The sequence below is a fragment of the Microcebus murinus genome, chromosome 1, assembly GCF_040939455.1.
Source record: "Microcebus murinus isolate Inina chromosome 1, M.murinus_Inina_mat1.0, whole genome shotgun sequence".
NCBI lineage: Eukaryota > Metazoa > Chordata > Mammalia > Primates > Cheirogaleidae > Microcebus > Microcebus murinus.
This window is the reverse complement of record NC_134104.1, coordinates 91507350-91534474: the sequence shown is the minus strand read 5'-3', so window position 1 is coordinate 91534474 and position 27125 is coordinate 91507350. Positions and strand designations below refer to the sequence as shown.

The 27125-nt window shown below is 39.4% G+C and overlaps 3 protein-coding genes and 1 non-coding gene across 10 annotated transcripts in view; 2 read left to right on the top strand and 2 right to left on the bottom strand.

Annotated features, from left to right (window-relative positions):
• Window positions 1–1978: 1978 nt before the first annotated feature.
• Window positions 1979–6280, bottom strand: ACTRT3 (actin related protein T3). Of its 3 annotated transcripts, XR_012919722.1 has the most exons (5): window positions 5999–6280; window positions 4666–5413; window positions 4480–4563; window positions 2872–2954; window positions 1979–2104 (listed from the first exon to the last, which is right to left on the bottom strand). XR_012919722.1 is itself a non-coding variant. In XM_012779247.3 (3 exons), exons 1-2 carry the CDS (start codon window positions 6196–6198, stop codon window positions 4495–4497), a joined length of 1119 nt encoding a protein of 372 aa, XP_012634701.1. In that variant the 5' UTR covers window positions 6199–6280; the 3' UTR covers window positions 1979–2104; window positions 4480–4494. The 3 variants fall into 3 exon arrangements, 1 of the variants encoding a protein (XP_012634701.1); XR_012919721.1 differs by having other exon boundaries at window positions 4480–5413; XM_012779247.3 differs by lacking the exon at window positions 2872–2954 and having other exon boundaries at window positions 4480–5413.
• Window positions 6281–7542: 1262 nt separating this feature from the next.
• On the top strand, window positions 7543–7615 carry TRNAV-AAC (transfer RNA valine (anticodon AAC)). Its single transcript has one exon. It is a non-coding gene; the product is annotated as a tRNA-Val (tRNA).
• Window positions 7616–8505: 890 nt separating this feature from the next.
• On the top strand, window positions 8506–26257 carry MYNN (myoneurin). 4 transcript variants are annotated; one of them, XM_076004010.1, is made up of 8 exons: window positions 8506–9218; window positions 10317–10483; window positions 15986–16213; window positions 17279–17438; window positions 19603–19781; window positions 20653–20736; window positions 21817–21903; window positions 23943–26257. In XM_076004010.1, the coding sequence occupies exons 2-8, from the start codon at window positions 10348–10350 to the stop codon at window positions 24203–24205; spliced, it is 1137 nt and encodes a 378-aa protein (XP_075860125.1). In that variant the 5' UTR covers window positions 8506–9218; window positions 10317–10347; the 3' UTR covers window positions 24206–26257. The 4 variants fall into 4 exon arrangements, with proteins under 4 accessions (XP_075860125.1, XP_075860121.1, XP_075860115.1 ...); XM_076004000.1 differs by having other exon boundaries at window positions 8507–9218; window positions 10317–10613; window positions 15420–16213; XM_076004006.1 differs by lacking the exon at window positions 20653–20736 and having other exon boundaries at window positions 10317–10613; window positions 15420–16213.
• Window positions 22319–27125, bottom strand: part of LRRC34 (leucine rich repeat containing 34) — a 28521-nt gene continuing 23714 nt past the window's right edge. For both annotated transcript variants that reach the window (XM_076004014.1, XM_076004020.1), the window contains exon 12: window positions 22319–22877. In XM_076004014.1, the coding sequence (XP_075860129.1) occupies window positions 22764–22877 (114 nt within the window). In that variant the 3' untranslated portion in view covers window positions 22319–22763. The remainder of the gene's footprint in view (window positions 22878–27125) is intronic.

Genomic DNA, 27125 nt, shown 5'->3' with positions numbered 1-27125 from the left:
GCAACGCAAGATGGGAGTGGAAGAGGAAAACAAATCTACACAGGAACATCTGGCTGGCAACCCCGGCTCAATGCCCATTGATTTGGGCCAACTATGGAGGCGCCTTCACGTCTCCTGCCAATCTGCACGCACCCTAACCCAATCTACCAGGTTTGAGGGTCCACACAACCACCACGGATGGCGAAGGGTCACCGACGCGCAAAATCGGCATCCCCCTTCCAGTGGGAAAGCAGGCTGCAGGACCCCTGCAACACCCCCAGCAAGATGTATGTAGGAGCTGAGTCCCGGGCGCAAGTCCCACTGCTCAGGGAAGCGCACCGCGTGAAGGGACCCGCTCCGTTACTTTCCTGCGGCCAGCAGGCCTGAGCCTCGCCCTTGGCACCCGAAGGACCCGCGGCTGACAGAGCCCAACTCTTCGCGGCGACATTGGGCACCTCCGGAGAAGCCCCAGGTCGACCGCGGCCTTTAGGCAGGGCTCGGGGCAGGGCGGGCGAGCCACCGCAGGTCCCGGGAGGGGTGAACCGGCCAGCGCTGACATTTTTTGTTTGCTCCAAACTAGACTGTGGACGGCAGTAGGCCAAGGCTTTTCCGCCCGCTGAAAGTCAGCGAGAAAAACAGCGCGCGGGAAGCAAAAGCACGGCGCCTACGCCCTTCTCAGTTAGGGTTAGGCACTAATGGCCGACACCCCTCCCGGGCCCACCCTCCGCAACCCGCGGCTCGGCGTTCCGCATCTCCTTATAAAGGGCGCAGCCGCCGCCCGCGCGGGTTGGCCCGGATCATCGCCACAGCTCTCGCGAGAGTCGGTCTCGCCAGGGGGGGAAAAAAAAAAATTAAGTTCCATTTCCTGCCTGGAGTTCGAATGACGCCCTTCCCCCATGGCGCGGAAAACTCTCAATGCTTTTGTACGTTTCTCCGCTTAGTTCTTCATTGCTACGTGTTTTGAAGGTGAGACAAAGTTTAGATGCTTCCCGAGGGCCTTTTTCTATGCCCTAGAAACCAGATGTGGTTTATCTACTACCTTAAAAGGGCATTCACAGAAAATACAAAAAAATACACTGTTCTGAGGACACAGAACAGTGTTTCCCAATTCGGATCATCACATTTGTTGGAGAACTTTACGCAAATAGATTCACAGGCCGCACTAACCCAGGATCTCCTATGGGCTCAGCAGACTGTTCCCTTCTCCTTAGAATGCCTTTTCTTCAGCCTCTTCTTGGACAGAGGATGGGTTTTATTAAGTGTAACAACTTCATTCTTAAAATTATGTGAACTAAAATAAAATCTTAAGGCTCACCCCCCTACTGGCTGACTGAATGGACCGCTCATGGCCAAAGAAATATCCTAAACCTAAATTGCCTGCCAAGAGGAGGGAGGTTGGATATGCCTCATCATGCCCCACCCCCCTTCTTGGTGACATCCTTTGTAACCCATTAACTGGCCTATGGGTATGCTAAACAAAGCTGCATGTCCTCAATTTACACAACAAATATATGTCCTGTGGCTTCTCGGTGATAAACAGCTTCTTATCTTAAAACTTGAAGCCTCTGGACAAAGTTTCATGTCTTTAACCAATTACAAGTCAAAGAACTTTTAAACTAATCTATAACCTGTAAGCATTCTCTCCCCCCTTTGAGATGGCCCACCTTTTCAGGGCAAACCAATGTATGCTTCCCACGTATTCATTTATAACTTTACCCATAACCCCTGTCTCCCTGAAATGTATAAAACCAAATTGTAACCCAGCCACACTGAGTCCACTTGCTCAAGGCTTCTTGATCTTGGTTCTGGGTCATGGTCCTCAAATTTGGCTCAGAGTAAATCTTTAAAATTATTTTACAGAGTTTGGCTTTTCTTTTCCCATTGACACTTAACATTAAGGACTGACTCCCTTTTATTAGGAAAGAAAGGTTTTTCAATCGACTTTGCTTTAAAATAGTGCTGTGTCGTGAGTAGGTAAAAAGAGAGGAACATTCCACCATAAATTGTAGCAGATTTTTATAATGGCCAGAATAATGCGGTTTTCCATGTAACCAGGAGGCTGATCTTAAAAGTTTTACTCGTGTTCAGTTGGGTAAACGTGCAGTAATCGCTATTGGTCCTCCATCTGTGAGAAGAAAAGTGAAATGTTAACACGGGTTGGTTTAGGACCATTCTAAGGGCAGGGAAATATAACTAAACAGAATTTTTACAACATCTTATTCCCTTTCCCTAGATTACTTGAAAAGGATCATCTATGATCCCGTGTGTTCAAGACATTCCAGGACAGTTGCTGGGTTAACTGCCTAAGACTGCAGTCCCCAACCTCATGGCCATAAACCAGTTCCCGTCCTCAGGACTGTTGGGGACCAGCCGCAGACCTCTGCAACTCCCCACCCCCATCGATGGTGGAAAAATGGTCTTCTATAAAACCAGTCCCTGGTGCTAAGAAAGCTGGGGATTGCTGGCCTAAGAGACTATGGTCAAGGACTGTGTGCCCTACTATGAGCAAGCTACTTTGGGATCACATTAAAACTTAAATCTGTTAAATTCTTTAAATCTCTATTTCTTAATCTGTAAATGGGAATAATACCTATATTGCCTATTTCTCTGGGATGTTGAAGTTTAAATTGGATAACGTATAGCTAACCCTATTATCATTTTAAAAAATGCTTTATGAATTCTAAAATGAGGAGTTGGGATCATTCTCTCTACAATGCTTATGAAACTAGTGAGTGTGAGCATCAACTGTTCAAACTGCCCTCAGATAATTTCTATACCTTACTCAACCTAGTCTTACAATCACTAAAATGGGAGACTCCTTGCCAAGGAATGAAATCAGTTCTCTTTGCTAGCAATGTGCTTCTGCTCAATTCTATATATCTATATACCTACTTGAAATGTACCATGGAAGGCATCCGAGAAGGGGGCAGAAATGAAAAGGAAAAGCCCACAATCCCTGTCTTCTAAGAGCATATCTAATGAGGGAGAAAGACAAGCAAATCAAAAAATAATGCTGCATAAATTAAGTGGTCAATAGAAGTACAAGCTATAGAATGCGCTGAAACACAAAGGAACAATTTTGATGCCTTGGAGGAAGTAGTATCTGAATTGGACCTGTAAATTCTCTAATTCTATAAGCAAAAATAACATATTTTTGAAAGTGCCTTTAAGTACATTGTCTCATTGAACTTCATAATGACCCTGTGAGACAGTGATCAGCAACCCCATTTTCTGGATGAGGAAATTTATCTTCAAAATGTTTAAACAACTTGCCTAAGTCATGCAGCTGGCAGGTGGCAGGGTTTGGACCTGAACCCATATATGTTGCCCTCTAAATTCTGAGAGAAAGGTATTCCATTAGGTTTAAATTCTAGCCACATCTACCAAAAATCTTCCTTGTGCTTTCAACTGGCATTGGAGCCTGCTATGGACCCCAGAGCATTTTATACTTCTCTTAAGACACTCTTATATTCTACCTTATATTATTGTAATTTAGGTATGAATTCCACCTCTTCTACTAGACTGCCAGGTTTTTAAGAGCAGGATCTGACTCCTTAGCACTTAGTACACGTTACATACAGTAGATACTGAATATGTTATATGTCAATGCTACCACCATGCTTTCAGCTTCCCACATCACCTCAGACCCTTCCTTCCCCTTTCTGTCTATCTAATTAGGCACGAAGTCTTGTCAATTTTTCATAATTTCTTCTTTTAAATTCCTATTGCTTATAATCTTGAGTATCAGACTTGACTATTTTATGTCTGGACTACTAACTTTCTAATTGATCACTGAGTTTCCAGGGCCTTCCCAGTTCAATTTATTCTCAAACCACCACATTTATCACAATATAATTTCCTTATGTCTCTTGTTTTTAAATCTTTAATTGCTCCCCTTTGCCAATAGGACATTTAGCACTTAAAGCCTTTCAGTTCCTGGCCTCTCATAGCTCTTGCTCTTCTCCATATGAGCTCTTCACTTAAACAAAATCAGTCTATACTAAACATGCCTTGAATATGCTTTGTTCATTCTCATCTCTAGCCCTTTGCTCATTTTATTATGATTGCTTGGATGTCTGCCCTCCCCTACCAATCTCAATACCACCCCATCCATGATGACATACCTCTGCTATGAAGTCTTTCCTCGTGACAGCAACCTTCTTTCCCTAAACTTCAACAAGCTTAAACTGATCACTTATTTGGCACACAGTATACATACCACTATGTGCTCTCTCCAAGGGAAATGTAAGCTCCCAAGGTCAACTTTAGAAGATACAATATAGGAAACACTATTTTAACTTGGTTAAAATATTTAACTTGGTTCTACTCAATAAACATCTGTTGTTTGACTGCTTCACCATTATTATCCCCCCCATTATAGAAAAGCAACAAAGACATGCACATCCCAATAATTGAAGTATTTTCTGTTCTCCCAGAAACATATAATATCCAAATTTTTCTGTCACATATATGCAAATATGCAAAACATTTTCTTCTAACCATTTCATCTGTATTTCAGAAGCATCTTTGGTGTACTATGTTGGGTCCAACTTCTTTAAATTCTGCAGCAGTGATCCACATGTCCTGGAAGGCAGACAGGGATGCAAGAATAGAACCTCCCATCCACACTGATATTTTCCTTTCTGGGGGAGCTGTAACCTGTACTGGGGTGTTGGCAGGAGCCACCTTTGCTATATCTTTAACTAGCCGCTTGTCAAAACCAGGAAAACAGGTTGATCCCCCAGCAAGAAGAATATTGGAGAAGAAGGAATTCCTCAGATCTGTATCACATTTCATTATGCTGCTGAAGCACATCTTATCAATGCCAGGGGCCTCAAGGCTCATGAGACAGGGGGAGAAGAGGGCCTCTGGACAAGTAAAGAGCTCATCACGGAGCTTGAAAATCTTCCCATCAGGTAGTCTGTAAATTTTCTCTGTCAAGTCATGCTTCTTGGCCATTTCCTCTTCATAGTTCATTGCCACATAGCAAGAGGACTCCTTAATGTCTTTAACAGTCTTTCTGTCTGCAGCACTAAGCAGCATGACACCATGGTTCTTCAACAGTATGGTGAGATAGCTGGTGAGGTCAAGGCCTGCCAGATCTAGTTGCTGGACACCATGAGGCAGACAGTACCCTTCAAAGATGGGCACACACTGAGTAATGCCGGCACCCGAATTCAGCACAAGGCCAGTAGTGAAGCCAGCAGAAAAGAGAGCCAACACAGCCTGGATGGACATATAGAAGGCGGGAACACCCAGATGCTCAAAGAACACTTCAGTGGTCCGTTGCCGGTTGGCCAGTGGGTTCAGTGCTGGCTCGGTAATCAAGACGGGGCCATCAGATGCCTTTAGCTTCAGGTTATAGTCATAGATATACTTCCACATGATCTCCACGTCCCCCCAGGAAGTAATGAGACCACGCTCCACTGGGTAGCTGTAAGGAGAGCAATAAGATAAAGGACAACTTTTTATCTTTCCAGTTCCTATTCTCTTCAAACCACGGTTAATCCCCGTATTTGTTACCACTACCCCTTATGGGCAATAACTGCCACAGCCTCTCAGAGAAGGTAACTGTCAACAAAAATTAGCACAGCCACCTTCCTCTGCAATTTTTGCTGCATTCCATTCCTCCTCCTTTTGGAAGACTGTTTATGACTTTAAAAAATTGGGAAATCCCTACATTACAGTACAAGTTTAATATCAATTAACTGAAGAGAATAACCCAAATGACAAAAGGGATCATGAATTAAGTAATATTCTTAAATGAATTCATATATTATGAACGATAACTTTATTTATACGTTTGAATACATTTGTTTAGACACAGAGAACAGTAGTGTTCAGTCCTTAAGATGTTTGGTACTCTAGGAGGTTTGCGGCCCGCGAACTTGCAACCACGCCAACGGGCGGAGCCCTTCCCTCTCCTGGCTTCCTTATTCAACCCTGTCACGCCCGCTCCCCTCCTCGGGCTCCTCCTCCCCGGCCGCACGCCGGCACAGCCGCCGCGGGAAGGCGGTACCTGACGGACAGCGAGCTTCTCCTGGCCTGCGCCTGGTCGCCCACGTACAGCTCCTGCTCGCCTTCGGCCGCCCAGCCGTGGCCCTTGGTGCGGCCCATAATGTTCGGGGAGACAAACTGGGGCTCCCGGCTCCCAGCCAGGCCCGCTTTGATCATTCCCGAGCCGTTGTCGATCACCACCGGTAGCTGGTGGAAGCTCATGCCGCCGCTGGCGCCGCCGCCTCCTGTCGCCGGGCGGCCCCGACGGCAGGCTCTGCCAGGGCCTACAGCCTGGAATGCCGCGTCACAGAGGCCCCGGCCCGGTGAGGCCTGCGCCCGGCTGGCTCGGGCCGGCGGCGGCGGGAGAGCCCCGGGCCCCTGGGCTCTCTGGACGCCCGGTGAGCCCCGTAGTGCCGCCCGCCGCTGCTTCTCCTAGGGGCTGGGCCACCCCCACCCTGACTGGCGGAAAGCTAATATCGGGGAAAACTCGGCTTTCCTACCAAAAGATACAAACCGAACCCTTCACCAGGGCATTTCTCGAAAATTCTGAAGAGCCACAAAGAGTTTTATTTTCCAAAGCCGCTTAAGTTTGGTTAGCAAGTGCTGGCTCCAGGGAGCTCTGGAATGCGCCCATGAAAATGGGAAAGGAGGAGATTGAACGGGAAAGTTGTAGCAGGAGGAGGCAGTATCCTTGCTTCTGAAACGCTCAACTTCTAAAAGGAGAAAGAAAATGTTGGGATTAAAAATGAGTTTCAGGAGCGTTTAATATTCCTTCTGTATCCTGAGCAATGCTTTGTTGTGTTTCCTTCCAGCGGTTTCTAAACAAAATCCATACAATTATTAATAAAATGGTAGAACATTTAAAAAAAAATGTCGGATTATATCCCTGTGGTGTAATCTAGAAGCTAATTCTCATTCTCTAGTCTGGATTTTCAGGAATACGGAGGCTGCCTCTTTGCCGAAAAAGTGAAGTTTCTAAGGTCATAGGAAATTCTTAAACAGAAAAATTTAAGTAGATTCATGTAAAAGAAAAAAATGCATCTTGGTGTCTGATCTTGCACACTCTGTGGAAGATTTTTAAACCACACAAATTAGAACCTCTGGTTGGTCTTCGGAAGCACGGGGAGGAAATTCAAAAATAATTTACAGGTCCTTCCACCCGAGTCTGAAGTCGCTTTCTCTCCGGCTGAACGAAAGCTACGGGACTCGGGATCCGCGTGCGGCCAGCCTGCCAGCGCCAGCGGAAGGCCCAAGCTGTCCCCAGACTGTGAGGAGAGCGAGATGCGGAAAGATGCGTTATAAAACGCTTCATTCCTGGAAAAGAAAAAGTGTACCCAAAGGCAACGCCTGATTTCTGCAGAGGTATCCAGGGTACCTTTGAAAGAAAGTGCATGCAAATTCAAAGTTTCGAAATAGTTTCAGCACTGTTCAGTTGAGCGTATGGTTATTTTTTCCGTTTTTGTTTGTTTTACCTTTAAAATTACGTTAATTCCCTTTGATTTAAATACTTACGAGCTGCCTATCACATACATATCAAGGGTTTATAGAGCTACTGCCCTCAACAAGGTTTCCGTAGTGTAGTGGTTATCACGTTCGCCTAACACGCGAAAGGTCCCCGGTTCGAAACCGCGCGGAAACAACCTTTCCTTTTTCGATTGGGACTGGTGTTCTAACCTATAATTACTATAAATTATTCTGATCCCTCAAAGACATGATATAATAGCAACTTGCAGAATTTTTTGAGCTTTCAATTTGAATGTTACTTTATTCGTTTACCAAAGGATTTTACTGAAGGCTTGACATGCGAATGATGTGCCCCAGGTTTAAAACAATGAATTCGAGTCACAATCTTAATATTGAAAAATAATGTAGACTAAAAGTGGATATCAAACACAGTGTAAGAATGGGCGCTTCTTGAACATTCTTTTTATGTCACTTGGGTTTTCGTAGTTTTCCCCTCGAGATTGCATTTTTCCCTAAACTCCGGGAGACCATATTTTATTCCTATTCTACACAGTCATGCGTGATACCTAAGTTCATAAAAATTTCTGAATTAATTATCGAAAAGGGCACCTACAAAAAAAATGTAATCAGAAAGAACATAATACTCAGAAAGATGAAATCAAGAAAAAAATAGCCTCAAATTTTTCCTTATAAAAATACGGCTATGGTTTTTATTCAAAACCATTCTTAGAGAACAAAGGAATTTATAAATAGAGCAAGGAGAAAAATACGTTAAGGAGTGAAGAGATGAATAAAGTCGAGGGAAGATTCCTTGCAGTCCTGACACATAACTTTTAACAAGAAAAAATGTTGAAGTTCTGGTTTTCTGAGAGTTTATAATGTCCGCGGGTACTGGGGAAGAATCCACTCTAACATACCAACACGACTTATTTTTTCTGATACTTTTGTATATTACAAAGAAAACTGGTATCTTATCCTTCAAATTCTGAAATCGATATAAATAATTTTATTAAAATTTGTCTAGTCCAGACGCAGGAAAACCTTTTCCGGTATAAAGCCCACCTTCCTCTAACGTTGCGCATGCCCAGCGTGCCCAACTGCTTGGCTTCGCTTTCGTGCATCTCAGACTTCTATCACCAGGTAAGGGTATCCTGGAAACTGAGCTAGAGTTGGCTGGTGCGAACAAGAACGAGAGGGTCCCGAGCGCTTTCGGGTACGTAAACGGGAAAGGGGTGCTCAGTCTCAGCTCAAAAATCCCGAATGGCCGAGAGCGCGGGTACACAACGCAGCAGTTCCCACGGGTGGGGCCCTGAGGAAGGGGAGGATGATGGGATAAGACTAGCAACTACAAGCCCCAGCATGCAATGCGCAGCTGGCCCCAGGAGACACGATCGCTGTGCGGCACTGCCCGGCCTCGGCCTGGAATCCGGGCTGACCGCGAGACGACGCCTGTCGGCCCACCGGAATGCTTAGAACGAGGAGGACAGGCTGAGCGCTGTGAGCGAGTCCTCAGATCTCGTTTCCATAATGCCTGCTGTCCCGGGGTGGGGGGTCCCTAGCATGAGGGGAAGTGCGGTCTCTGTGGGTCGGCCAGTCCCAACCTGGCCAGCGTTGGACCTCCACGGCCCCAGAGCCTCCTGCGTTGCTACGGGATGACAAAGCCGGACGTGACGCCGCGGTGGAGGAAGAAGGGAGAGGCGGAGCGAAGCGCGGTGACGTCCTCCCAAGATGGCGGAGAGACTGTGAAGAAACTGTGTTCCCCCCTTGGTTTGCTATCGGTGAGTTCTGACTTTACCCCCAGCCTGCCATCTCCGCTCTTTCCAGGCCCTGGGCCATCGGAGGGCAGCCTCCTTGGAGTTGTAGCACTGGTCAGAGCGAAAGTGGAAAGCTTGGGCGAGGCAGCCCGGGTGGTGGCCTTCGTCACAACCTCTGCTGTGGGAATTCGCGGGAGTGGGAGCTGGGTGGAGGGCTGGGTAACAGAAGCCGAGGCGGGACCGGCTTTGGTTTTCACTCTCTGACGCCGCCTCGTGTGGAGAGAGGGAGGGGAGAAAGTGTGGCGAGTAATGGAACCTTTGACAGTCCTAGGCTCGGTGCATTCCCCGCCCCCTGGGCACCCGCCTTGCGTTTTAGTGAAACTGCACTGGGGAAACTAACAGGTTTTGGTGATTTCAGAGCAATTTTAAACAACTCTTACAGTGTCTCCCCCCATCTGTCTCAAGTGATCATTTCTTACTGGCTTTTAAATTTTTTTTCTTGACATGCATATGTCTCCTGAGCTTGAAAGTCTGAAAGCTCAACTGATGTAAAAGCGTGAAATTTTGTGGTGCTTTTTTCAGCTAGTGGAAGTGTTTTCATTCATCTTTATTTATTGAGGTGTCCAAAAAATTGTGTTAGTTGGTCAAGATAAAACAGTCACATACCCCTCCAGCACTTTTTTTTTTTTTTTTTTTGAGACAGAGTCTCACTTTTGTTCCCTGGGCTAGAGTGCCATGGCATCAGCCTAGCTCACAGCAACCTCAAACTCCTGGGTTCAAGCGATCCTTCTGCCTCAGCCTCCCGAGTAGCTGGGACTAGAGGCATGTGCCACTATGCCCAGCTAATTTTTGGTAGAGACGGGGTCTGACTCTTGCTCAGGCTAGTCTTGAACTCCTGAGCTCAAATGATCAGCCTGCCTCAGCCTCCCAGAGTGCTAGGAATGCATGCGTTAGCCACCGTGCATCGCCTTTCAACATTTTTAACCATATGTGCTTGATAATGATAAAATGAGAGCTAACTTCATGTTATGTCCTCTGTCCCTTCTCCCCCCATCAATTGCTTGAGTGAATGTTTCATAAAAATGTACGGTTACTGACTTACTATTTCTTTTTGTCTTTTAGATCTCGGGTGAAATTCCATTCTGATATCAAAATGCAGTATTCACACCACTGTGAACACCTTTTAGAGAGACTGAACAAACAACGGGAAGCAGGTTTTCTTTGTGACTGCACCATAGTGATTGGGGAATTCCAGTTTAAAGCTCATAGGAATGTGCTCGCCTCGTTTAGTGAGTATTTTGGTGCAATCTACAGAAGCACTTCTGAGAACAATGTCTTTCTTGATCAGAGTCAGGTGAAGGCTGATGGATTTCAGAAATTGTTGGAGTTTATATATACAGGAACTTTAAATCTTGACAGGTAAAGTACACATTTTATTTTCAGTTGTAAAAGCTAGTCAGTAAGTCTTTAGAGCTAAAGTAGATTTGTTTTTTAACATCCATTTTCTGAACTCAGTCCTCAAATATTTACCCACACAATGTTTTAATAAAGAAGTCAGGGTGGGGCGCGGTGCCTCATGCCTGTAATCCTAGCACTCTGGGAGGCCGAGGTGGGTGGATTGCTCGAGGAGTTTGAAACCAGCCTGAGCAAGAGTGAGACCCCGTCTCTACTATAAATAGAAAGAAATTAATTGGCCAGCTAATATATAGAAAAAATTAGCCGGGCATGGTGGCGCATGCCTGTAGTACCCCCTACTTGGGAGGCTGAGGCAGCAGGATTGCTTGAGCCCAGGAGTTTGAGGTTGCTGTGAGCTAGGCTGACGCCATGGCACTGACTCTAGCCTGGGCAACAAAGCAAAACTCTGTCTCAAAAAAAAAAAAGTCAGTATTACTGATTTGGGATGAGCAGACAACATTTCATAAGCACAAAAAGCACAGATGTTAGTAGGATTTCTGACACATTTATTTACTGAAACAAAGCCTGTGATTTTAGTTATGTAAACTCTAAGTTCAAACACAACAAATTCTAAGTGAATTCCAATTTCCCATTGCTTTTTGGTTTTCATATTTCTCTGATTTCTCTCCCTCACTCTATCCCTTACCTCTTAAGGTGTTTGGAGTGGAGAGTAGATGGGGAAAGAAGGAAGAACCTCTGTGGTCATATAATAGTGCTCCCATTGCCAACAAAAACAGCAGCATGTGGGACTTCTTCTTGATCTAGATTCTGGAAAATAACTTTGTTGGAGCATAACATGGCAGGGGCTCCTTCTGTTATCTCTGTTAACTGACTGTATTAATGCTTAAGTCAGGTCGGAGATGCTAGAATTCTTCTCTAAAATGCTTACTGCTGTCAGTGCATTAACAGCAGGTAGGTTCTAATGAATCTGATAATGAATGCAGGCACTGTGTGTCTCCCCACTTAATGAATTAATAGCATTACATTTACTGATTGTGGGGTGAATGTGGAGGTGTTAAAAGCAAAGAAACTCATCAGGATTACCCCTGTCTTCTTAATTCCATCTCTTATGAAAATATGGGTACAAGTAGACTGTTCATAATCTTGTGACATAGAAAGATTATAGGCTTTGGAATTAGATCTTGTGTGTTAGTCACTATGTCTCCTTGAGCAAGATGCAACCTCTTTGGGCCTCAGTTTCCCCATTTAAAAATGAGATGGTAATACCTACTTTGGTGTTAACTATGAAGATTAAATACGGATTTACTTAAAGAACCAACTCCCAGTGGACATTAATTTCCTTCCTTTGTTTTCTTTTTTCTCCCCTCCCTTCCCTTTAATTCCACTTTTCTTGGAGAAAAATTAGGAAAATCAAAAAATGGGAACACTTAAAATTCTGCCACCCACTGATAACCACTATTAATATTTTTATATATTTTCATTCTTTGTTTTCCAGATGATCTCTATGGAGATACGCATGTACACATTAAGCAAAATCCTCCCCTCCCTTTTATATTGTAGCTTATCATGGAAATAAACTTCTTTAAAAAACTAGAATCAGGGTACTACTTAATCCTTTTGAAAAGGCAACCTTCGTGCTGTTCTGGAATTATTTTTAAATTTTAGTATAATGAAATCTTTAAGTGAGTCACTTCTGTGTTAATTGATTAAAGGAACAGTGTCATAGATTAACCTCACATGATAAATTATTTAAATTTGCTAAAGTTAACTATGCAAGCATCTCTGATCTTAAAATTTAGAATATTTAGTAAAAAATAACAAGACCAGTGAATTTTGGCTGACTTTCAATTAAAGGGTTTCCCTTTCTCAATTAACTATACCAGAGAAAAACCTTAAATTGATTTGAACACAGGGCAGAGCACTTTGAGCCTTCATGGAAAGAGCCAGGGTAAAGAAGAGCCAGGTGTTTTGTTCAGTCTTTTCTGGTACATGTCTTTCCTGCGGAGCTGGGGAGCTAATTCTTTGAGCCCACTCAGAAATGTAAGAGAGGACTTACACCAAAACAAAAAGGCTTACAACTTATGATTAAGAAAACAGGCAGAATAATAGAATTAAGTAGGCTCTGGTGCCATACTACCTTGGTTCTAATACTCTGTGATCTTGGACAAGTTACTTAATTTCTTTGGATCTCTGATTTTTCATTTGTATGTAAAATGAGGATTATAATAGATTTCACAGGCATGTTTTGAGGATTAAATGAAGTAATCTTATAAACCATTTAGGCATATATCCGGCAATATGTAATTAAATGACCTTCCCTGGCTGTTCAAAAGATGAAAGCAAGGCCGGGCTCAGTGGCTCACGTCTGTAATCCTAGCCCTCTAGGAGGCTGAGGCGAGTGGATTGCTCTGGATTGTTCGAGGTCAGGAGTTCGAAACCAGCCTGAGCAAGAGCGAGACCCCGTCTCTACTATAAAAATATAGAAAGAAATTAATTGGCCAACTAATATATATAGAAAAAATTAGCCGGGCATGGTGGCACATGCCTGTAGTCCCAGCTACTCGGGAGGCTGAGGCAGAAGGATTGCTTGAGTCCAGGAGTTTGAGGTTGCTGTGAGCTAGGCTAACGCCATGGCACTCATTCTAGCCTGGGCAACAAAGTGAGACTCTGTCTCAAAAAAAAAAAAAAAAAAGATGAAAGCAAGTTCAGAAACACTGTTACTTAATACTTACAAACAAAAGCAGATCAATTATTGAAGTAAATAAATGCTGATTGGTTTTCTTAACTGACTGAAATTATAGGCTGTCTATGAAATACATAGTTTATATGAATTACTATTTTGATATTGTATAATTAGTGTATCACTTAATGCTAGTTTATATTGGTCTTAAGGCTACCTGACCTTGTTATCTGTTTGGTGGTTCATTTTCTGGAACACTAAGAAGCATAATTATAATTTGAGACCAAAAGATCTTTTTCAGTAACACATAAGTGGTAGAATAAATTTGATTTTCATTCTACTAGTGTCACTCATTTATTGTACTTTTTAATAATAGATTACGTGACAAAATCAATAAAAATGCATAAGAAGAAATGTAATGTTTTTGGAGAGTGATGATGCTGTATATACGTATAAAACATTTTGCATAAAAGGTGGATACGATTGTTTTTATATTTGGGGAATTTGTTCTGTTTCTTTACAAAATAGCGAATTAACTCGATCACAAAAATCATTCATTATATAGTTTAAAAATTACAGCCAAGAGCTGTAAGAAAAGAATGTCTTAGGTAACTTTTCTTATCTAGGGAAAAGACTCAGATTATATACCAAAAGTTTATTTGTAATATATTTAGGAACTTGGGATGGATTTTCCCAGAGAATGAAATATTCTCCAAGTTGGTGGTCAGGGTTTTCATGTTAGCCTATAAATCTATAATGAGTTGGAAAATGATTAAGTTTATAATAAAAGACAATTTTTTAAAATCCATTGTAATGCTAAATTAAATAAGAGGAAACATACAGGTGGCACTTGAGTCAAAGCAGGTTTAATTAGAAGATGATGGGAACATGGATAGAAATTTGTAGATTTCTAGAGATCCTAGAGATTCTTGACACTAGTTTTTAATTTAGTCCTTTTTAAAAAACAGTATTACCAGCACTATATAAACATGTTTCTGGCTTATAATAAAGAGGGAAAAGATACCATCTTCCTAGAGAGCTAAACAATATTTGGGGAAAATGGCAAATAGGAACATTACTGGAGGGTGTGTGTGTATGCATTTCCATCCTCACATAATTAAAAGGGTCATATTTTTAGTATTAATGCCAACTAAACTCTCTAATTATACAGCCAAGAAAATTGAAGCCCCTAAAGGTGCAGCCTTATCCCAATTAATTCAGCTAGTAATGCCAGAGCCACTGCTGGATTAAAACAAACCTTTCACTACATTGGAAGCTTCTGAAGGGCAGGGATTATTTGTTGTTCCTTTTTAATTTTTTTTTATTTTTCATTTTGCTATTTTTTAAATATCTCCTTAGTACTACCCATGGTAGATGCTCAGTAAACCTTGACTAGAATGTTGAACATGGTGGCATTTACTTTTCTATATAAATCTAATGACAAACTCTCCAGTTAACTTGGGTTGAGTGTCACCAAAAAAGGTGTGGGAGGGTTGCTAGAGAGAGCTTAACACATTCTAAAATGTGTTCCTCCAAGTGACCCTAACTGTAACCCAGCAGCATTGGCATCACCAGGGAGTTTACTAGAAATGCAGAATCTGAGGCCCCATCACTGACCTCCTGAATCTGCATCTACATTTAACCAGCTCCCTGTGTGATTCACATGCATAGTAAAGTTTGAGAAACTTAAAGTCCCTCATAGGGGAGCAGGGGAAGATAGTAGGAAACAAGTTTTATTACTCTTCCTGTTGCCAATCCAGAAAAGTTGGTTGCTATCTGAAGAGGCCTCAGGGTGAATGGGAGTAGGCAGTGAGTTGCCAGCAGCTATTTTTGTGTTCTAGGGTTTTTTTAAAAACAGCCAGAAAACTTAACATTTCATTTTTATGTACTGGTTCATTGACACCTGTGAATAGCTATTTTTCGTCTTTTCAAGTTCTGTAAAATTGGAGATTTTTATCTGAACATTATTCTGAATGAATTAATTATATAAATGTTTTTCTCTTACTTACACCTTTTTCAGCATTCTGCTTCATTAGGTCTTTAAAAGACACTGAAGTATATTGCATCTCTGTTTCAAAAACAGTTTTTCTTTGATCAGAATATTGTCATTTAGCCTTGTTTCCTTACAGTTGGAATGTTAAAGAAATTCATCAGGCTGCTGACTATCTCAAAGTGGAAGAGGTGGTCACTAAATGTAAAATAAAGATGGAAGATTTTGCTTTTATTGCTAATCCCTCTTCTACAGAGTTGTCTAGTATTACTGGAAACATTGAATTGAATCAACAGACTTGTCTTCTTACTCTACGAGATTACAACAATCGGGAAAAATCAGAAGTATCTACAGATTTAGTTCAGGCAAATCCTAAACAAGGAGCTTTAGCAAAGAAGTCATCTCAAAGTAAAAAGAAAAAGAAGTCTTTCAACTCCCAGAAAACAGGGCAGAATAAAACAGTGCAATATCCCAGTGACATTTTAGAGAATGCATCTGTTGAATTATTCTTAGATACAAATAAATTGTCCGCACCCATAGTAGAACAAGTTACACAAAGAAATGATAATTCAGAACTCGAATTGACATCAGTTATGGAAAATACTTTTCCAGCACAAGATATTGTGCAAACTGTTACAATGAAACGGAAACGAGGAAAATCACAGCCAAACTGTGCTCTGAAAGAACACTCTATGTCTAATATAGCCAGTGTCAAGAGTCCTTATGAGTTGGAGAACTCTGGGGAAGAGCTGGATCAGAGGTATTCCAAGGCCAAGCCAATGTGTAACACATGTGGGAAAGTGTTTTCAGAAGCCAGCAGCTTGAGAAGGCACATGAGAATACATAAAGGAGTCAAACCTTATGTCTGCCACTTGTGTGGAAAGGCATTTACCCAGTGTAACCAGCTGAAAACGCATGTAAGAACTCATACAGGTAAGACTGGTTTGTGAGGCAATATAATTATTTTTATACTGTGTCTAAATTTTTTTATACAGAACATATCACATACTACTTGTCACCAAAATTTGATATATTCTATTCATAAAAGTATTTACCAATGTTAGACTGTTCAAATTTAGGGTTTTGCTCTGTCACCCAGGCTGGACTGGAGTGCAGTGGTACAATCATAGCTCATTGTAACCTTGAACCCCTGGGCTCAAGCGATCCTCCCACCTCAGCCAACAGAATAGCCGGGACTACAGGCATGCATCACCATGCCTTGGTTTTTAAAAAATTTCTTTTTAAAAAGAGTTGGGGGCCTTGCTGTCTTGCCCAGACTGGTCTTAAATGCCTGGCCTCAAGTGATCCTCCCACCTTGTCCTCCCAAAGTGCTGCGATTACAGGCGTGTGCTACCGTGCCTGGACAGACTATTGAAAATTTACTTGTAACCAAGTATTTAATGGCCATTTGTTTTATTATAACTGATACTTTAAGTCCTAATGCATCAGCTCCTTATACCATTTTCCCTCAAAGTAAGCATAAATTTGGTTCTAGCTTGCCAAATACTTAACAGAGACAAAGATACTAAAACTGATAAAGAAAAAGTAATTACACCTCAGGCCAATTTTCAGATATTGCCAACACTTCTTGTTATATACCTCATAGATTTTGTTGACTTATGAATATGTTTATTAGAATTACACATAAACATTGTGTCCTCAGCTTCAACATTTACCTTTATTTTGCATGTCCTCTTTCTGGTGGTAAAGTATGAGCATCCATTGGTACACTTAGATTTGTACTTTTTAAGATGCAGTATGTATGTCTCTCATTGATCATCTTTCACTATTACAAGTTAAACACTAATTTATTTTACTTCTACTGGTGTTTTCAGTAGTCTGGAAAGAAATCCTATTTGCTTTTACTTCCAGCAGTTAACATTTTCTGAATACCAAACTAGTACTGTTGATGAACTCTTTTGAATGCTGATAATTACTTAAGCAACTAAAACAGAATATTTTCTTCTAAATATAAATTTTATTTACTTGTTCCTTTAGGTGAGAAGCCATACAAATGTGAATTGTGTGATAAAGGATTTGCTCAGAAATGCCAGCTAGTCTTCCATAGTCGCATGCATCATGGTGAGGAAAAACCCTATAAATGTGATGTATGCAATTTACAATTTGCAACTTCTAGCAATCTCAAGATTCATGCAAGGTAAAAAAAAACAAAAAACAGGAGTTGTTTGATCTTTTAGTCTGTTAATAACCATAGTCTTATGAATAGACTACTATATTAGAATTCAGAATAGCCAGAGTTCTAATTGTGGTTCTTCCATACGGTATTCTTAGCACATTCAAGGGACCACAAGGAAACCATGGTGGTTGGAGGAGAATAAGCAAATGGGGAAAACTACTAGAAAATAGGATCAGACTAGTCCAGAAATAAGATCAGACTAGTCCAGAAATAAGATCAGAATGGTCTAAAATGTATTTAAGAGGATCACTCTGGCTGCTATAATAGGAAAAGACTGTAGGGTTGCAAAAGTAGAAACAGGGTAAACAGGAATCTACAGATAAAACCGAAGCAAGAGTGATGATGGCTCAGGCTAGGGTAATAGCAGTGACATTTGTAATTGTATTTTGGATATACAATATTTTAAAGGTAGAACTAACAGAATTTGCAGACGGATTGTGAGATCTGAAGGAAAGAGTCAAAGATTATTGTGAAGTTTGGGGCCTGAGTACCTAAAAGTTGAGTTGCCATTAACTGAGATGGAGAAGTCTTGTGGGTAGAGCAGTTTAAGTGGTAGTGTAAGAATTTAGGAGTACAGTTCTCTGAACATGTTAAATTTGAGATGACTATTATACTTCTGAATAAAGATGTGCAATAGATAGTCTGGAGTTCTGGGACTGGTTCAAGCTGAAGATACAAATTTGGCAGTCATCAGCATATGGATAGTATTTAAAGCTACGACACTGAATGAAGTCACCAGGAGAGTGAATGTGGATAGAAAAGAGATCAAAAGACTTGAGTCTTGGCCGGGCGCTGTGGCTCACGCCTGTAATCCTAGCTCTTGGGAGGCCGAGGCGGGCGGATTGCTCAAGGTCAGGAGTTCAAAACCAGCCTGAGCAAGAGCGAGACCCCGTCTCTACTATAAATAGAAAGAAATTAATTGGCCAACTGATATATAAAAAAATTAGCCGGGCATGGTGGCGCATGCCTGTAGTCCCAGCTACCCGGGAGGCTGAGGCAGAAGGATCACTTGAGCCCAGGAGTTTGAGGTTGCTGTGAGCTAGGCTGACGCCACGGCACTCACTCTAGCCTGGGCAACAAAGCGAGACTCTGTCTCAAAAAAAAAAAAAAAAGACTTGAGTCTTGAAGCACTTTAACTTTACAAGTTCAGGGAGATGGGTGAGAACCAGCAGAGGTGACTAGAAAGGAGCTTCTGGTATAGGAGGAAAACTTGGAAAGTGGCTGTCCTGGAATCCAAGTGAAGGAAATTATTCCAGAAGGGAGGGAACAACTATGTAAAATTCTATGATATGGAAATGAAAACTGAGAATTGATTTGAATTTAGCAAAGTAGGAGGTCAGCAGTACTCTTGACAAAAGCAAGTTAACAGAAGCTAGTAGAGAAGAAATGGGAGAACAGTTAGAATCTCAAGTTTTTGATAAAGGGGAGCAGAGAAATGAGGAACAAGTGGGATTAAGGGTCTTTTTTTTATTTTTTAAGATGGAGACATATCAGTATATTTGTATGCTGCTGTGATCCAATAGGGTAAGAAAAATGGATGATGTAGGATGGGGGAAATTGTAGGAGTGAAATCATTGAGTAGGATTATCCAGTATACAAATGGGAGTTGTTAGATTCAGATGAACTGTCACCTTCATGCTATAGTTAACCACCAGAGGGAAAGCAAATTATATAGGTACAAATGGCTATAGGTGGAGAGTTGCAATGGTAGAAATTTTCTTCTGATTACTTAAATTTTTCTCAGTGAAATAGGAAGTAGGGATGTCAGAGGAGAGTGAGGGTAGGGGAGGAGGTTTGAGGAAAGAACTTTGGTGGTTTGAGGAAAGAACTTTGACAAGTGAGTGAATAGACTAGTGAAAATAATTGCCTGCATTATTAGGGGCCCACTGACAACCTTATAAAGATGATGGCAAAATTCTTTGGACTGATCTCAGAACTAATGTTTTGACAATAACTAAAACATTTATTTTGACAGTGTTTACACTGAAAGAACTATTGATTGTAAATATATAATCTTAGCCTGTTAAGATGAAGTAAAATGCTATATGAAAAATGATATGAAAAATGCTTGCTATATAGATTGACCTACAAATTGTTTTACTTACTTAACTTTATTTACTAACAGGAAGCATAGTGGAGAGAAGCCATATGTCTGTGATAGGTGTGGACAGAGATTTGCCCAAGCCAGCACCCTGACCTATCACGTCCGTAGGCATACTGGAGAAAAACCTTACGTGTGTGATACGTGTGGGAAGGCATTTGCTGTCTCTAGTTCTCTTATCACTCATTCTCGAAAACATACAGGTAAGATTTTGATAGGGAGAAACTGCTTAAAATAAGGAACGGTATAAATAAAATAAAAAAGGGAATTAGTGTTTTATAGAGAGTATATTGTAGATTTTATAGTTAGATATTTGTACTTGAAGCTTTATGATCTTCACATACATGTTAGATATGAAAGCTTCTCTTCTAGAATAATATAAGGTGGGTGAAATTTTTTTTATCATGTAACTTATACATTAAAATCAGTGAGATAATTTTAATAATATATACACTTGAGACATGTTTTATGACTTTAGAAAGCTTTTTTAGCCTCTTGAAGGCTTATGTCTTTTGGATAAAATTGTGGAGCGAAGTTAAGAGGTAGGGGTTGGGTTTGGGTAGAACATTGATTTTATAACTTCTTAGGGCCTTTCCTGCACAAACATTCTGAGATTTACAAATAGAACAGATAATTCAAATGCAAAATATTAATTTTGAAGCAAACTGTATTGGTCAAAGATTCTCATTTTTTATAGGGTACATTTTTTAAAAGAATCTTCCCTAAATGCTCTTATTCTCCTTTAATAATTCAGATAGCAAGAATAGAAATATAGATTAATGAATTTACATGTTTTTAATCATATAAACATTGACTCCTTACCCAGCTCATCTCTACTAGGAGGGACATTTGCAGGAATAAAGTTTTAATATATGAAGATTATCAGGTTACATGAATAATATAAAATAATTACTCACTCATTTAAGTTGAATCACTGAAAATACCTCTAAAATACAATATAGAGAGGTTTTAATTTAAATAGTATTTGAGAACAGCTTACTTTAGATTATTTGTAACTGATAAATATTATATTGGTATAGTATACCACTTCGCTATCTTTTATTTTCCATCTAGGTGAAAAACCATACATATGTGGTATTTGTGGGAAAAGTTTTATTTCCTCAGGAGAGCTCAACAAACACTTTCGATCCCATACAGGTCTGTGTTTAGGGAGAACGTATTATTTTTTGTTCTCTCTTAATTTCTTTTTATGTAAACCTTGACTTTTAAACCATTTTGGACTATATGATATCTAATCATACTTTACCTATAGCAATATTTTAGTGTATAAATATCAACTTCTTACTTGCTTATTTTTTAATCATTTGGAGTGTGAATTAAATTTGGTAAAGAATTGTATAGATTTTCCAAGAAATATGCCAGATAATCAATAGTTTTTAAATGATTCAGATTAAATTGCACAGATTTACCAAGAAATGAAAAGGAGTAGGTAATACCAAAATAACATCAGATTTTCTTATTAAACAGTGTTTATTATGCAAGTTTTAAGAGTAAATTTTAATACTGACATGTTTATTGTAAAAAGTAGTGTATAAGTATGAAGAAAATAATGAATGTAAAAAATGTTAAAAACAAAGGAAAATGCCACTTTGAAAGTGTACTCTTCTGACTTTTTCTTTTTAAAAGTTCCTTCTCGTAATTCCTACCTGGAATAGTATAAGTACTTAAGTAGAGATTTATTTGTTTATTTTTCTTAGTAGAGATTTAATAAACTTATTGGTAATGCCTATATTCTCATGTTCCTTAGTTTATAGTATAAAGCACTGAATAGTTCTTACTTAAAAAGAATTATAATAATGTAACATGCTGTCAATTATTTTTGAGGATTTTCTAATTTGTAAAGTACCTGAGAGCAAAAACCATAGTTATGCTTTTTCCCCCCCTAGCTCTTAGCCAGGGTCTGGCATATAATTGACACTCACTCTATATCTGATAGAAATAAAAGAATAAGTTATTTTTTTAGTTTGCAAACAAATTTCTGTTAATGAAAATGCTCAGTTTTCCCTAAATAGGGATGCTTTGTATACAGTAAAGAAGGAGTGATTATATGCATAAAATTTTTCATGTTACTATATTATAACAAAATTATTAAAGTGGTAATTTGAAACCAAATTTAAATAATATAATATTTGCCTTGTGTTCATAAACACTGATACTTGTGTCTTAGCTGACAGCTTTTAAATATTGAAGTTTTAAACTTTTAAAATTGTTTTTCAGGAGAAAGACCATTTATCTGTGAATTATGTGGAAATTCTTATACAGATATCAAAAATTTAAAGAAGCATAAAACAAAAGTCCATTCTGGTAAATGCTTATTTTGTTTGTTTTTTTTTAATTTAGTGGTCTCACATTGGTGCTGTTTCTTAAAATGTTAAGATGTGTATTTAAACAGTTTAAATGTCTGTTTAAAAACTAGATATATAAATATGACAAAAGTGGCTTTAGAATTTGCAGAAAAGTTCACTCAGGATTTCTTCTCATATTGAGCTTCTAATAAAAAATCTCTGAAATATTTTTCTTTAAAAACCTGACTAATGAACAATTTCAAGAATGAAGGAATATAGAAGCAGGCTATGTAGCACTGTCCCCCATACCAGAGTCTAGGTAACCCAAGGTTTACTATAGTTATTATGAAGAAAAATGTTCTCATGAACACTAGTCAGAAGGGTATAAAGAGGGAATAGGGTAATGGGTAGCACCACATTGTTATAATATATCAAAATGGAAAGTCAGACTACAAAGGTTTGGGTCCATTGGTTAAAAGAAATCCTTAAGAAAATTTCACTGTACCATTTTATTGTGTCATGATTAGAAATGACACTAGGCTTCTTTGGTATATAAAGATAATAGTAAGTTTAATATAATAAACATTGTAGAGATTAAGTTAGAAACTCAAAAAACTGCAGTGAGTCATTAATTACAGCAGCTATTTATTAAGTTCCTATAAAGTACATATAAATGTGGGGAATATGAAGTTGAACAAGGCATAGTCTTGGTCCTCAAAGAGCTTACAACCTCCTGTGGGAGACCAGAAATCTAAATAAATAATTACAAGGGAAAATGTAGGACATAATAAATGCAAAAGTGCTAAAAAGAAGATATTAAATATTTCCGAGGTATTAGAAAAGGCTTAATTTTAGGGCACTTGAAGGCTAGAGAAGAGTTCAAAGTATGGAGACGGGGAATGGAGGGTTCATTCCAGGCAGAGAACATTGTAAAAAGTCGCTGGAACAAGAAAGCACAGGCTGTATTCTTGGCTGGTTGAATTGAAGAATAGTCTGGTAAGAATACAGAAAATTATAATTTTATGAAAGTAAATATACAGTTTTGTCTGTATTTAATGAAGATAGTAAAACTGAAATCTTTGGACTAACAGGCATGTTAAAGCTAGTGGAAAATTTGAAGGCAAAAGTATATCTTTCATCAGTATGATAATTGCTTCCTTGAGTAGAACAGAATTTCTTACCTCTAAAAATATATGAAAGTGCCATACTTCTGAAATTGAACTCACAGAATAGTATGAACTACTCATTAAAACATTGAAAGAACATTAAACATTCAATGAATGACTTAAGAGTATTTCTTAAGGTATATTACTGTTCAGTACTTTGAAGGAGTTAGAGAAGTATAACCTTACGTTTACTGTCAAGGAATTTATAGTCTAGTTGAAGATTCAAGGCATACTTGAGTATAATGTTAAATAGCAAGAAGAGAGATGAAAATTGGCAAATGTGTGATAAAGTACATAAGAAACAACACACTCTATTTCATTCTTAGAATGATTAAGTCCATTTTTATTTTTTTTTAATTTTATTTTATTTTTGAGACAGAGTCTCACTTTGTTGCCCAGGCTAGAGTGAGTGCTGTGGCGTCAGCCTAGCTCACAGCAACCTCAAACTCCTGGGCTCAAGCGATCCTCCTGCCTCAGCCTCCCGAGTAGCTGGCACTACGGGCATGCGCCACCATGCCTGGCTTATTTTTTCTATATATTTTTAGTTGGCCAATTAATTTCTTTCTATTTTTAGTAGAGATGGGGTCTCACTCTTGCTCAGGCTGGTCTCGAACTCCTGACCTTGAGCGATCCGCCTGCCTCAGCCTCCCAAAGAGCTAGGATTACAGGCGTGAGCCACCACGCCCAGCAAGTCCATTTTTATAGTGGAGTTAATACTTGAATCTAGCCTTGAGGACCAGATTGAATTTGTGTAGATAATGAAGAGGGCATATCAGCAAAAAGAAACAGGTTTAGTAAAGGTGTGGAAATTGGAGTACAGTTCTGGGAATCTACCTTAGGGATTTTGTTTTGTTTTTAAGAGATAATATAAATTTTTCCCCTTCTATTTTAGGTGCAGATAAAACTTTAGATTCCAGTGTGGAGGATCATACTGTGAGTGAGCAAGATTCCATACAAAAAAGTCCTTTATCAGAAACAATGGATGTGAAGCCTTCTGATGTGACTTTACCACTAGCTCTTCCACTTGGGACTGAGGACCACCACATGCTTCTGCCTGTCACAGATAATCAGTCTCCTATATCAGATACGTTGTTGAGGTCAACTGTGAATGGGTATTCAGAACCACAGTTGATTTTTTTACAACAATTGTACTGACTTTGTGAGGAATATGGACTTGCTAAGATATCCCTGGTAATAAACATAAACATCTCTGGTGAGGTGCATATATTCATATTAAATTCCCATTCGTTTGAGTTGTGACTATTTTTCATTCACTGAAGTAAAAGCACCTGATACTGCATCATAACTGCAATACTTGTTTTGATTTTTGGCTCTTATATCTAGACCTAGACTTACACACAACTTTTTAAGGAATGAATTATACTACCGTAGCACTATTTTGGGTAGATAAGTTTTATTTTCTTTTACAGCTGCCTTAATTCTCTTTTATTTTGCATTTTTTTTTTAAAGGAGGTCTTGTTTTGTTGCCCAGGCTGGAGTGTAGTGGTGTGGATCATAGCTCACTGCAGCCTTGAACTCTTGGGCTCAATTGATCTTTCCACTTCAGCCTCCTGAATAGCTAGGACTACAGGCATGTGCCACCACACCCAGCTAAATTTTTATCTTTTTATAGAAATGGAGTCTCTCCCAGGCTGGTCCTAAACTCCTGGCCTCAAGTGATCCTCCTGCCTGGGCCTCCCAAAGTGCTGGGAGTATAGGTGTGAGCCACTGTACCTCCTATTTTGCATTTTAGAATTGCCTTTCATTTACTGAAGTACAATCGGTCAGTTTATGTGATTCAGTTTTGACCTGTGTGATTTTTTATTTTCCTCCCCTCAAAATTTAAGCAAAATTTATGATAGTATCAGCCCAAGGGTGTTGCTATTTGTAAGCCCCATAGACCAATACATAAAACTAGGGGGAAAAATAAAATTTCCTGTTTCTGTCTGGGAAAATTTAGGGACTGAATAAGAATTGTGCTATTTCTCTAATACTGTATTCATTAGAGACAGCTTTTCTAATGAAAAAGAAATGTTTCTCTTAAAAGCTAGAAAACTGCATGTAAATTTTTATTCATTTAGAACTCAGTATTCTGGAGGATGCCAATGGTCAGTACCTTTGGTTTGAGTTATTTGAGACTATATTTTCAAAATGAATTTTGGATACATACTTGGTGTTTTTATCTTGTCAAAGATAGTTTCAAAATTAATTCAGTTTATGTTTTAGGTTTCTAGATTACTGGAGGTATGAAAAATATACTGAGTTTTGAAAAACTTTGATAAGCCTCTCATACCTGTTACGTACTTTTCAAAATAAAAAATTCTAAAAAGATTTTTCTAGGTATAAACATAATGCATACTAGAAATTACTTGGCTTCTAAATTTGATATATTGCATAGAGTTAAGAAATTAACTCCGTTTATAAGTAAACATTTTGGGTTAGCAGAAAGACAGTTTATTAAATATTTTATATTTGAGTTTTCTATAAACTTTGAGTTTTTTTTACATTTTATAAATTAAACCACAACTTTTAGTTGATGTTGTAATTTGACAGTGGTCCTTTTGCTTCCAAATCAATGTAGAAAATTCAGTATTACCCTGACATTTGCTGTCACTCTTTCCCATCTCACTTTTCTTGCATATTAATTTATTTCACTACTTGATCTTCAGACATGAAATTATCAGTTCCACAAAGTTAGTGCCTATAGTGCTGATCAAACACCATAGTGATATCATTTCTTATCTTTGCCATGCATTAGTCATAGCTTATTTGTTTTCTGGTTTTAAACTACACCTGTAATAAAGTTAATGTGTTTTTTGTTGGTATTGATTTCTTTAATTGTGATTTTTCTCTATTTGAGGTCCAAGTCATAGGAACCAATTAGAGAACATAATAAATACACTTAATTCTTATAGACTGTAGAAATCTTCACCATTTCATAGCACGCACAGTATATTCATAATAAACTGCCACCAGTGGGACTGACTTAATATAGTAAACTCAAGGTTGAAGTACCATCTTTGTATAATACAAACTTAATATTTGATTATTTAAGAAATCCAATTATGCATGTGTAATATACTGGGTTTAAATAAAATTTGTAAAGTTATACAATGTTCAGCTAATCTGTTCTGGCTTGAATTTGATAGGAATTTATTGGAATGTGAAGAAATTAAAGAAAATTAAAAGACTTGGCCTCTTTAAGAAGTCTGCTGAAATGGAGAGGTTATGTTTAAGTTTTTTTCTTTTCTTTTCTTTTTTTTTTTTTTTTTTTGAGACAGAGTCCCTCTCTCTGTTGCCCAGGCCAGAGTGCAGTTGCATCAGTATAGCTCACTGCAACCTTAAACACCTAGGCTCAAGTGATTCTCCTGCCTCAGCCTCCTGAGTAGCTGGGACTATAGGCATGTGTCACTACATCCGGCTGATTTTTCTATTTTTTTGTGGAGAGGGGGTCTTGCTCTTGCTCAGGCTGGTCTCCAACTCCTGACTTTAAGCAATCCCACCTCAACTTCCCAGAGTGCTAGGATTACAGGCACGAGACACTGTGCCAGGCCTAATTTTCATCTTCATTAATCTAAGCATCTAATGAACAAAATCTCATTTTAAAAGCTGCTACAGTGATGTTATAATTACATGAGGGCAACAGTTGCCAAATTGCCTCTAATATAATTAGCACTTTGCCTTTGTATAGATTAGCCTTCAAATTTATTCTTTGTAGTGTTATTTTGTTTTGTTTTGTTTTGTTTTGAGACAGAGTCTAGCTTTGTTGCCCAGGCTAGAGTGAGTGCTGTGGCGTCAGCCTAGCTCACAGCAACCTCAAACTCCTGGGCTCAAGCAATCCTTCTGCCTCAGACTCCCGAGTAGCTGGGACTACAGGCATGCGCCACCATGCCCAGCTAATTTCTTTTTTTTTTTATATATATATTAGTTGGCCAATTAATTTCTTTCTATTTTTAGTAGAGATGGGGTCTCGGTCTTGCTCAGGCTGGTTTCAAACTCCTGAAGTCCAGCAATCTGCCCACCTCAGCTTCCCAGAGTGCTAGGATTACAGGCGTGAGCCACCACGCCCGGCCCC